Below are 13,124 nucleotides of genomic sequence, written 5' to 3'. Positions count from 1 at the left end.
AAGGAGTTGTCTATGGGGATCAAGCTTATAAAAAGTTCATAAACTTTAAAGGTAAATCAGGCGCAGAACGCAAAAAACTATAGGGGGCAATATTCAAGTAGGAGGATGAAAAAATGTATTTTCTGGGTCTGGATTTCTAAAAAGGGAGGGAGTGGGAAGCTGCTAGTGACAACAGTGAGAAAGATCTGTTACGGTCACCACATCCAGTGGGTCATTTAATAACCAAGAACCTATACCCTTTATCACTGGCATTTTCCACTCCATTGCCCTAGAGGGATCTATTTGCAATAAAGACAGCTAGACCAGGGATGTCAAACTCAAACACAGAGGGCAAAAATGAAAAACTTGGACAAAGTCGCAGGTCAACCAGAATACTGTATACAGAATAATGGACCACACATAACTTTCCATACAGTATAATGGGCCCCACATAGTCCTCCATGCAGAATAATGGGCCCACATAAGTTTGGTGGTTCTGGTATCAAGGGCCAAATATAATCACCATGTGAGCCAGATTTGTCCCACGGGCCGGAGTTTGATACACATGAGCTAGACGCTCAGACTAAACCCTCATGTCATGTTTGGCCTACACCGCCTACATTTTTTTTATTCAGACTGAACCTTCAGTAAATAGCGTTTCCTCTTGTCACACCGTCCAAGAACATGAATCAACAAGAACGTGAAAAACAAAAGCTTTCTAGCTGCAAAACCTCACAAAGAGCAAAAACACTAAGGAAATCCTGTGAAACCTCAAACAGAGCCACTCACCCAGACCCTTCCTCAGTGGCCCCCACACCAGCCATGCTAGCCACCAGTGATCAGACTTTACCAGTCAATACAATCTAACTAGAAACTGGGCCATGCAGGGAAATGACTGGTTATCAAGGCAATGTTATGTGAAGGTAGAGGAACATCCCCATAGGCCATGTATGAAGTGCATATTCTCCTGCAGTATTACATGCAGAAAATACACTTTATATTACAGTACCAGACATTCATTGCTTGAAAATCTGCAGCATAAATAGACCAGCGATATGGATTAGACAGCGCCAGTAATATACTGTGGACATTACCTGCAAGGAGCGAAATGTGCCGAACCGCCACAGCATTCTGCAACAAAACCAGCAATGGGTCCTTAGGGTATGTTGCATATTTTTCAGTGCAAACACCACCCATACACTGCCTACAATAGCTTTCAGAGGGAAATCCACGTTATTTCAAACTGCTGATTTCTCTGACGTAGCTTATAGAACCCTCTATAAAACTTGAATAACCTATGCCCAATAATGCTGGAAATGAAATTCAAGGGAAAGCCTCATTTTTTGCCACAGATCCCAGTGCAAATATAATATGATATATATACCGTATTTTTCGGACCATAAGACACACTTATTTCCTCCAAAATTTTGGAGTAAAATGGGGGGTGCGTCTTATGGTCCGAATGTTAGGGGGGGGGGGCGGTATCGGTGGAGGAGCGGGGCACAGGACGCAGCAGCAGCCGCCTACTGCAGCCTACACTGTCCCCGCTGCTAAAGAAAATGAATATTCACTGCGTTTACGCTGCGGAAAAATCCGCATCATGGGCACAGCACATGCGGATTTCAATTGGGTAACATTGCTGCCCTTCTACCATGCGTTTTTAATGCGTTTCCGCGGCGTTTACGCAACTGCAAAAACGCCGCGGAAACGCATGAAAAACGCATTGTGTGAACTCAGCCTTATAGTGTCTTCTGTACATGCCTAATAGGTTGCGCTTGTTTTTACTATTTAAAAAAAATGCAATATATTTTTGTTTAAAAAAATAAACATTTTATGCCACCCCTGATGGTCTCTGTACATCCTGTTCTGGCTGTACTACATTTCTATTACAACTATTCTACATTTCTAATTGGAAGTATTTGCTAACATTACACCTACTACATATTACAATCTGACCTTGGAGGTGGGAATACCCCTTTAACAGGATCAGAGCTGTTGCTTATCCCAGCAAGAGCAGAGGGTATATTACATATGATCCCTTGGATGGACTGAGAGCAAAAGGTTCATCATTGTGCAGGAACTGAAAGCTGTCCACAAAGTACATTTCCACCAGTGATTGGCAATGTCCTACTTATTTTGTCTGTTTGTGGGGAGAATTCCTCTGATAGAAATATAAACATCCTTACAAAAATCATATAAGCCAATAATTGTAGGAAGCAAGGCAAGAACGCAGGATGTCATACATACAGGTATATTTTTAGAATGGAGAAGAAGCCCTCACCTTTGTTTCCTTGTCCTTTAGGTCTCTGCAACAACGTGGAAAAAGAAAGAAAAAGGTCACTGGAATTAAATACATAGAAAACTCTTTAGAAGTTAGAATAACAGACACCTATTGTTCAAAGCATCACTAAAGACATCATATATAACAACCCTTCCACCGACCCACAGGAGAGAGAAACAAGTAGTAAACCGTTCAGCACGACAGAAAGAAAATCATTACAGATCATAAAATGTGAGATTCTGAAGCCAATGCATAAAGCACGGCAACAACACCATTTATAGAGGCTGTGTTCACCCAGCTCCACAACTATATCTAAAGAAGCTAATAGACTCAATACAACTCAGTAGGTTTCTTCCTGTTTATCAGGTTGAGTGGCTCAGTACGGAGCTTGTAAGTGCGGAGGAAAACCTGAAGAGCCAGTTACAAATGTAAAATGAGCCTTAAACAATCAGACACCAGGTATTTGCCACCTAATCTGAGAGCAGCATAGTGTAGCAGAAGAGACCCCGATTCCAGCGATGTGTCACTTACTGGGCTGCTTAGAAAATTTTGATTAAATCACTGTCTTATCAGCAGATTATAACTAGAGGACTACTAAACCTGCAGCAATGTAGTCCTTCATATTCATGAGCTGTGTAACCTCGCCCCCACCACTGATTGGCAGCTCTCTGTGTACACTGTGCATAGGCAAAAAGCAGCCAGTGGTATGGGGGCTTATACAAAAGGTGAACATTAAGAGAACTGATAGATCTATAGCTGATAAAACGGTGATTCCATCAAAATGATATCAAGCAGCCCAGCAAGTGACACCACTGGAATCAGGGTCTCTGCCTGTACATCAAATTCCTCTCAGATGGGGTAGCAAAAACCTAGTGAGAGATTCCATTTCAGGAGGACTTGTACGTTCTCCTGACATGTCCAGTCTCTACTCCTCATTATTCATGATTGGCACATCGGATCTCTACAATAAGAGCTAGCATTTTTATTGCAGGCACAAACGCCTTTACAGCCATATCACTACTTCCGTATACAACTGTGCAGAGCATGCTCCTTTGAGCACCACTGTTACATGAGGTGGCCCTTTAAGCTTTGCGCCGATGGGTTCATTAGTGATAGACATTTCAAAGATGTATACAGATTGCTAAAAATTGCCATTCACACCTTATAACCAGCCTGGACAAACCATAACCAGCTCTAAAAGCTGTGCTGTGGGACCAGGTTTATACAGTCCAAGAGCAACTGATGCAACTGGGAATGTGAGAGCGAGTCCGACCTTACACATCAACATCAGGAGATACAATTCATGGAGTCATCATATCTATGATAAACCGTCCTGGCTGACATTGTAGTCACAGAGAACACCCACACAGGATGCAGTCAGTATTTCATTTTGCATCAATATTTCCAAACACCTTAAAGCAACCTGCCCCCGTGCTTATACTCCCCTTCTACTGACGCCGCTTCAGACCTGTGACGCCATCTTGTGCCCGTAACTTATGTCTGGCCGGAAGTCAGAAGTTACATCACAAGAGCGCAATGCAAGTCTATGAGAGCCTGAAAGAGTTCTGAACGAACCTCTCATAGAGATGTATTCAAGTGACCTCCGGCTCGCTCCATGAAACACTGGAGCTGCAGACAGGTTACTTTTCGCCGGAGACCAATGGGAGCGATGAAGGCGGCAACAGGCGAGAATGAGACAGGGGACTTACATTTAAAGCACCACTCCAGCGGTGCAATAAAAAAACGCTGGAGTTTTGCTTTAAGTATAACCTACAAAGAACTTGAAAAGTTTCATTTAGACCCACGATTTGCAAAACCAGATGCAAAACACTGACCTGATTACTCCAAAAGTGGTTTAAAAATTAATTTCAACTCTAACGTACATCACTACAAAAAAATAGCAGATTCCTTGTATGTGGCTTATGCTGGAAGCAGCAACAGTTTCCAGACTGAAGGACAAGAATGAAGAGCTGTCATTGTAACATACCGCACTGGAAATCCCAAGTAACAGTCTGTGCACACGTGAAGTATTTGTAGAATTTTCTGCACCAAAACGCTGCAGCTTTACTGTTCCAACAAAGTAAGGCTATGTTCACACATGTGTTTTGCAGCAGATTTTTATGCAAATTCTCAGCTGCGTCTAGCAGTACCAGCAAAATCTATGAGAAACCAGAATTCTCTGTTCACACATGTTGCTTGCTGCATATTTTCTGGATTAGTTGTGTTTTTGAAAAATAGAGCATGTCACTTTCAGCGTTTTTTCACTCATAGGAAGTAATGGGTGGTGAAAAAAAAGCTGCAAAAAACACAGCAAAAAACACACCTGCGTATTTTCAGCGTTTTTGATGGTAAAATAGAATAGGATTCATTTTTTTTTTTCACAGAAGTTTATGTACATGCCTAAACAGAGACAAAAGGACAGTGAAAAAAACGCTGAAAAAAAGCAGGAAAACCTGCATTTTTGACGCAGCTGTTTTCCTGCCAGAGAAAAGTGGTCAGCAGATTTAGCTGCAGAAAAAAAACTCAGGCCCACGTTGCTTATTTTTTCTTTCACAACTTGAAGTAGTTTACAATCTACAGTATGTCAATTTTTTTCACCCATGCAAATGAATAGGGGAAAAAAAACGTATACAAAAATGCACGCAAAAAGCGTATCAAAAATGTGCGTGTTTTATGCAGCATTTTTCCTCCCAAAAGATGCCTTTTTGGTACAGAAATTTCTGTAGCAAGTATTCAACGGCTATGTTCACACACTTGGGTTTTGCAGCGTATTTTGCAGCAGATTTTTATGCAAGTTTTCAGCTGCCTTGTGCAGTACCAGGAAAGTCTATGAGAAACCAGAATTCTCTGTTCACGTTTGTTTTTTTTGCTGCGTATTTTGTGACTTGGTTGTGTTATTGGAAAATAGAGCATGTCACTTTCAGCGTTTTCGCAGCATTTTTTCACCCATAGCAAGTAATGGGTGGTCAAAAAAACGCAGCAAAAAACGTACCGAAACCTGCGTTTTTAACGCAGCTGTTTTCCTGCCAGAGAAAAGTTAGCAGCAGAAAAAAATGTGTGTGAACATAGCCTAAGCCTTTGACTCCACGATGAGCATTTCATGTTGCAGATTTTCTGCATCCATTAGTTTGTTTTCTTATTGCAGTTTTATTTTTATTTTTTTTTACATGTGTTTTATCACGCTTTAGAGGCTGAGGGTTTTTTTTCCTCTTTGTTATGTCATCATTTAAATAAAGCGTCTTTATTTTTGTCACTCCCTGGTAGTTGGCTTTGAGAAAACTTTATTGATATGGTCATGTGCGGATTACATGCGTAGAGGCGGCAGCTCGCAGACCCTCACCACCGTTCTCTTTTGGAGGTCTCTATAGCTAGTTAGAATCCAAGTAAGGTTGTGTGCCCACGATGCGTTTTTGGTGCGTATTTGCAGCGCGTAAACGCTCCAGAAACGCATTGCATACCTTATCCCATGACTTCCTATGACATTCTGCAAGTTCTGTGCACATGGTCTGGATTTTTTCTGCGCAGATTTTACTCGCAGAAAAAATACGGACATGACCAATTCTTGTGCGCTTCTGCATGCATATTTGCCTATACAATGCATTGGAAAAACGCATGGCAAATACGTATGTAAAAACCGGATGAAATTTTCTGCCAAGGAGATGCAGAAATGCTCAGGAAAATTTCTGCTTCATTTCTGCATCGTGGGCACTAAGCCTAAAGCTGGAAATTCCCAGATGTCAGTGGCATTTGTTATTAACCTGACACTTGCCACTAATTGTGTAATCCTACTGCTCTGCCCACACCATTTATTTCCTGCAGTGAAGTGGCATAGAATGGCACACACATAGAATAATTATCCACAGCTAAATACAACCTACGAGCAGCACTCATCTCAAGTAGTTGGTAATTGTAAAATCAGGGGGGACCCACACCCATCACCAGAACAGGGAACTTGGGTCCCTCACTCTCCTCTGGCCCAAATTCTGAATTCTGGAGAGGCCCACAAAATGGACAGGTGATCATTTTTTGTAGACTGGAGTACGCTTTTACTACATGGAACTTCACTAGAGTGGGCACAAACAACATTTTGACTACATGGTGCGGTTATGTATTCTTTGCATTTACTCTCACAAGATCCTGATCTGACGAGACACACTGCAGCATGACTGAGGCTGGGACAAAATAAAACGCCATGTCCATAAATTTCCACCCTAAAGGAAAGCTAATGAAGGCCGCCAATAAGTCACATTTTAGCATCACTTGGAAAGTGCTTGTCAACTTGGTCACACTATATATATCCATGCAAACGGCATGGATTTATATAGTGTGACCGTAAAGAATGGTTAAAAATAAAAAAATAAATCTATACTTACCTTCTGATGGCCCCCGGAGTCTTGCTTCGCTCCGTCCTGGCTTGCCGGCAGCTCGCGGTACACTACACTGAAGGCCCTGCCGTCACATGACTGACGTCAGCGCAGGTCCTTCAGTCCACCGCGATCTGCCAGCAAGGGAGGACAAGCACACCGGGGGCCATCAGAAGGTAAATATAATCTTTATTTTTTATTTTATTCTTTTTTTACAGGTTCTATGGTACCTGGGTCCGGAGGAGAGTCTCTTGTCCTCCAAACCCAGGTACCAGCCGCACATTGAAAAGCTTGGATTCCGCATGTACAGATGCAGTGATGCGTAATCCATGCGATTCAATGCAAGTCAATGGCGGCGAAAACGCAGCGCTTCCGCAAAATAATTGGTAGTGCTGCGTTTTTTTCCACAATGATAACCCGCAGTGGAAATTTCCGCAGCGTGTGCACAGCACATGCGGATTATCACTGGGGAACATGGCAGGCCTTCTACCATGCGTTTTTTAAGCGTTTCTGCAGCGTTTTTGCCGCTGCGGAAACAATTAAAAAACGCATCGTGGGCACACAGCCTTACATGTAAGATTTCTTCTAGAAAGACAAATGCACGTGATACTGCCCAGAACTGTACTGATTACACGTGACTGTAGAGTCTGAGATCAAATCGATGCATAAAAAAATATAATTAAGAGGAATCTCCTGTGAAATGAAGAGAAGGATTCAACTGAATATGATCACCAAAAATTGGATCACAATCAAATACCCTATTGTTTTTATTATCAATTATTATTAATGCTCTATTCTGATGAGGTCAACAAGCATGGAAGAGATCTCTGTTGAAAAACAGAAGGTTCATCAACCTCCAAGTCTTAAGGGGGTTGTACCGATTTTGGAAGTTATCTGCTACATAGGATAGGGGATAACTTCCTGATCGCTGGGGGGGGGGGGGGTTGACCGCTGGACCCCACTGTTCCTGAGAACGGAGGTTCTGAAAAGCCCTATGTGAATTGAGCAGAGGTGAATCATTCTTTCTTTCTGGGAGTGCTGATGACCAGCAGAACACTGTGTTCATCCATCTCTGGAGGTCCTATGGAGAATGAAAGGAGCAGAGGTGTGCGTGACGGACCACCGCTCCATTCAGACAGGGTCCTTTAAATCCTTGGTATTCACAATTGCAGGGAGCCCCACTGATCCTGAAGTTATTCCCTGGATAGGGAATAACTATCAAACATGGTACAACCCCCTTTAAGTGGGTGTCTGTGCAATATCACCCCTGCCAGTCACTATAAAAAAATAAAAATAAAAAAAAGGGCCTCCAACAAGTAACTAAAGTGCTACTCCACTTTTACTGAGTACTATTGTTTGTATTATGAAAAGTTCTACATTTTTGCAATATAATTTCTGGCTTTTCTAAACATGCTGAATGGGTAAAAAAAAAAGCTTTTAAGACCAAGCAACGCTTGCATTTTACCACTTATTAAAAATTCTTCTTGAACAAAAAGTGAGGGACTTTTTTATTCCTATCTTACTACATAAAGAGCTTAATGTTGAGGTGAGTCCGAGAAAAACATCAGCTGCAATACTTCAGTAGGCCAGAGGGGCAGCATTTACAAATAGGGATGAGCGGACCAGTGGAAGTTCGGGTTCTGGTAGCCGAACTTTACCCAAACTTCAACCAGAACCCAAACCACATTGAAAACAACGAGAACCAAAACATTTTAGCCGGAAAATTATCTCTGCAATGGACATCCCACAGAACTATGAACATTGGAACGGATTTCCGGGAGAAGTCTGTGTTCGGTGTTTAGCATCGGACACTAACTGTCCGGTACGAACACCGAACTTTTAAATAAGGGTTCACTCATCTCTACCTTCTCTTAGTTACAGAGCTTGCAATAGCTGCAGTGAAGCTGGCCAGATCGCAGCATCCTCTGATGCTGTAGAGGCAACGCTGTCTCCGTTTTCAGAAGCGGAGGCGCACAGTTCAAACAAGAGGCAGAACCATGCGCAGGTCTGAAACGGTCAATCACAAAGTATCACTCTCTAGCAAGCAGGAAGCCAGGAGTCTGGGGAGTTGTGCCATCCTGAGGTCTGATCTTGAGAAAAACCCTTTGATTTCATTGACTGTTTCAATATCACATGGAGGGATAGAACAATGAAGGTTCCTAATGAACCGAGCCAATCTCAGTCAGGACCGAGGGAGCAATTACAGCCGGCAAAGCCTCCATGGCTGAAACCGGACGCTGCCAGTGGGGGGAATAAAGTTCATTTTCTCTCCGCAGGGTTAGATTAAGTGCAGCCAGGTTAATAAGGCCATTAATCTGCAGATTAACCTCCCATCTTCAGGTTAATAGCGTTTTTTTTTTTTTTTTGGTGACAGGTTCCCTTTAAAAGGAATCAGTCACCAGATTTTTGCTACCCCATCAGAGAGCAGCATACTATAGAGGCAAAGGCAAATTTTCTGAATGCTGACCTCTGTATAACCCCAGCCAAACCACTGACTGACATCTTGCTGTCTATGCACAGTGTACAAAGAGCTGTCAATCAGTGGGGTGGGGTTATACAGAGATGATGAATATGGAGGAATATCTGGCAGATTTACTAACCTTCTAGTAATAAAATAGGTGTTTTATCAGCAAATATCAAACTTACAGCAAGCAGCCCAGTAAGTGAATTCGCTGGAATCAGGGTCACTTTCTCTACATTATGCTATTCTTAGATTAGGTGGCAAAAATCTGGTGATAGATTTCCTATAAATGTTAGGAGAGCTTACTGGATCAGCGGCTACAGGGAGAAATGAAGATATATTCCCTGCAGCCACTCTCTTCCAGTCATCGGGGCGGTGAGGGAGCGGTTACAGTCACCACTCACTATACAGAGCGCTGTAATCGCTCCCAGCTGCTCTGAAAACACACTGGAGAGCAGGCCGCCAAAGTGCCGGAGAGGGAATACATCTCTGTATAGTGAGCACTGACTAATCTCTCCCTCTCCTGATGATTTGAAGTGAGTGGCTGCAGGGAGAATAAACGTCATTTTCTCACAGTAACCGCTGCTACAATAAGTCGGTCTAACATAATTTTAACACAGATTAGCCGTATATCTGCAGGTAAGTAGCGTTTCTGAATGTGACAGGTCACCTTTAGAAGTAATCCGTCTGCTCTTCTGACAAGTCTATTCTAGTAAATAATTCTATCTTCTATTACAATTCAGGAGAATATTTCCTTAGATGCACATAATGTGTGGGGATCTTTGGAATGAGATAACATATTTGTGACACCATGGAGGTGACGTCTCCCTCCGATTATGGATTATATACACGTCTAGTAGTTTATGATTACACATTTTCAGCACATTAAAGGGAACCTGTATATGTCCTGTGTAGTATCTAAACTGCCCCCATTGCATTGTTAGTGATGCAATGTGCATCACTAATATGCTTTTTTCATTAAAATCGGCACTAATATAATGTGTAATATCCACTTTATATATTTATAACCTACCTGCTTGTTTAGTCATAGGGGTGCAATTCCTCGTATTTAGTCAGGGTTGGTGCCACCCACGTCATTTGAATTCTGCTCCCGGCTTGCGCTGACGTCACTTTGCCGCGCTTGCGCAGTATGTCATGTCCAGTTGCGCTTGTAGCCGCGTATGTGCTGTGACGAGCGGCTCCCGGCTTCACTGTGTGCGGCCAGAGCCACTCGTCACAGCACATACGCGGCTCCCAGTGCTACAAGCGCGGCTGGCCATGACAAACTGCGCAAGCGCGGGAAAGTGACGTCAGAGCAAGCCGGGAGCAGAATTCAACCCTGACTAAATATGAGGAATCCCACCCCTAAGACTAAACGAGCAGGTAGGATATAAACATATAAAGTGTAAAATCCAATTTATATTAGCGCCGATTTTAACAAAAAAAAAGTATTAGTGATGCACATTGCATCACTAACAACGCAATGGGGGCAGTTTAGATACTACACAGGACATATACAGGTTCCCTTTAACTTAAAAAATACAACCACCCAGTGAATGGTTAATTTTATATGCAATGATCATTGATGTGTAGTGTGACTGGCACCACATTGGAGAAGGGCAGAGATGCAGATGATGAGGAGAGTAGTAGTTGATCAACATATGTACATACAAGTGATGGTAAGGCCATGTGCCCACGTAGCATTTTTGTAGCGTTTTTACAGCTGCGAAAACGCTTGTAAAACAGTCTGCCATGCAAAGCAATGTGAATTTGGATGTGCTGTGCACATGATGCGCTAATTTGCGCCGAATTCGCATTGCGTTGCAAAACGCAGCACGACCATTTCTACCGCAATTACGCTGCAAATTCGCAGCCATTGAGGAACATTGAAACGCAGCAAACCCGCAGGTATATGTGGATTTGCAGCGTTTCAATTAAATTCAATGGCCGCGAATTTGCAGCGTAATCGCGGTGCGTGTGGTACCCGGGATGAAGAGGAGACTACAACTCCTCTTCATCCCGGCTACCACGAGGTAAAAAAAAAGAAATAAAAAAGTTAAAAACAAACAAAACCTGTATATTCACCTCTCCGGTCTGCTCCCGGCCACGTCCTCTCTCCTTGGTGTCCCGCGGTGTACTGGCGGGACCTGCGGTGACGTCATTTAGTCACCTGATGGTCACGCGACCGCTGACGTCGGCAGTCAGGTGAAGGTCGCTTGACCATCAGCTGACTAAATGACGTCACCGCAGGTCCTGACAGTACACCGCGGGACGCCAAGGAGAGAGGACGCGGCCGGGAGCAGACCGGAGGAGACTGAAGTGAGTATACAGGGTTTTTTTTTTTTTTTTTTTTTTTTTTTTACTATAGATGCTGCATTTAAAGCATCAGCTGTTCACACATTATAAATCCATGCCGGTTGCATGGATTTATATTGTGTGACCAACTTGTCAAGCACTTTTCCAAGTGATGCTCAAAATCGCTTTTAAAACTGCTTGAGAAAACGCATGTAAAAACGCTGAAAAAACGCTTCTCTCTGGCAGAAAAAACGCATGTAAATCTGCATGTGTTTTTTTCTGCCAGAGAGAGGTAAAAACGCTCTGCATCAAATCTGCTACGTGGGCACATAGCCTCAGAGAGATGGATAGCTCCACACTGTAGGCACAGAAGACAATGCAGCATACAGACACGCAGGCACTTGGTCAGACATCAGTGCGCTTCATGCACCCCCAGACATTACACACAGCAGTGCGGTGGACACGCAGGTACTCGGACACACAGCAGTGTGCGTGCACACACCCATCCATCCATCACACACACAGTGCGGGGCACAGACAGCAGTGCACATAGACATATATACACACACACAGCAATGTGGTGTACACATCCATTATGTGCACACACAGACAGAAGTGTGGTTCGCACACACACATTACACACAGCAGTGTGACATACCACAGATATACATCATACACACACATCAAGTACACGCAGCACACACATCATGAGCACACAAACAGTGTGACATACCACAGATATACATCATACATATATACACAGCAGTGCACACACACACACATCATGTACACACCATGATCACATATAATGTGCACACAAATATATATACATACACACAGTAGTGTGCATACATACATACATATATACATACACACACCCATCTATACACCCAGCAGTGCGGCGCTCCAGGCCTCCTCTTGTTACCTGATCCACGCTGGTCGCAGACATTCTCCTGTGGAGCCAGAGATGATGGAGCCGCCGTGTGATCCCTCCCTGTAATGTCTGCTGTGAACGGTGCGGGCCGGACGCGGACTGCAGGCCTCGGGGGGGCGCTACAGCATGTACGGACACACACAGACGTGTAACATCAGCGGCGCCCCGGACATACACACATTCGTGTCCCCGGGATTGTACAGCGCTGCCAGGCGCAGCTACAGTGTACCGTATACGTGTGTGTACACCTACAGCACACTAATGTGGGGACACAGGGGAGCGGTGGGGACCGCGGCGGCCTCCTCTCTCTGGCGCTCCTCGCCCCCCGGCTCTGACTCTCGCTCTGGCCGAGCTCTCGCTTCTCCACAATGGCGGACGAGGCCTCGCACTCTCACTTCCTCTCCGGAGCTCCCTGACCTTCCGCCGTGACGTCAATACAGAACCACTTCCCTGTCATGTGACCGCCGACGTGGGCGTGGCTCTTCTGCAGGACTGAGGAGCACGTGACTGGCTGGCGCTTGAGTTCCGTGTGTGGCTGGCTGTGACAAGTCGTCAGTCGTGTGATAGCTGGTGACAGTCGCGACAGCTCAGTCGTGGTCACATCCCGCTGCCGTAGCTCTGTCAGTCTGGTTGCAGGGGCTTAGGAGGTGGAGCCATCATTCACTCCACTCTAAACCAAACAATCTCTTAAAGGGGTGGTCTAACGCTCATAAATGGGTAAAATTGCAAAGTGCTTGTAAAAACTTGCAGCTCTGTGATTTACCTCTTGTTAAAGAAAAAATCGACATTTTCATGAACAGAGGAATTTTT

The 13,124-nt window shown here is 44.0% G+C and overlaps 1 protein-coding gene across 4 annotated transcripts in view; it reads right to left on the bottom strand.

Annotated features, from left to right (window-relative positions):
• YTHDF3 (YTH N6-methyladenosine RNA binding protein F3) overlaps positions 1-12,772 on the bottom strand; it is a 39,886-nt gene extending 27,114 nt beyond the window's left edge. Inside the window, exons 1-3 of one of the 4 annotated variants that reach the window (XM_073679360.1) lie at positions 12,306-12,431; positions 2,261-2,285; positions 1,074-1,110 (exon numbers count right to left, since the gene is read on the bottom strand). Coding sequence is in view for 1 of the 4 variants with exons in the window: in XM_073679357.1 (XP_073535458.1) it covers positions 2,261-2,285; positions 12,306-12,329 (49 nt within the window). In the remaining 3 variants the exon portion in view is untranslated. Of the gene's footprint in view, positions 1-1,073; positions 1,111-2,260; positions 2,320-12,305 lie in introns of all 4 variants that reach the window. The other 3 variants (XM_073679358.1, XM_073679357.1, XM_073679359.1) reach the window with 3 other exon arrangements.
• Between the last annotated feature and the right edge of the window lie 352 nt (positions 12,773-13,124).

This window comes from Phyllobates terribilis, unplaced genomic scaffold (genome assembly GCF_046119375.1).
Source record: "Phyllobates terribilis strain yellow unplaced genomic scaffold, ASM4611937v1 Scaffold_4__5_contigs__length_816908805, whole genome shotgun sequence".
In the NCBI taxonomy this organism is placed as follows: domain Eukaryota; kingdom Metazoa; phylum Chordata; class Amphibia; order Anura; family Dendrobatidae; genus Phyllobates; species Phyllobates terribilis.
The sequence above is the reverse complement of the archived record's forward strand: the minus strand, read 5'-3'. Positions and strand labels throughout refer to the sequence as shown.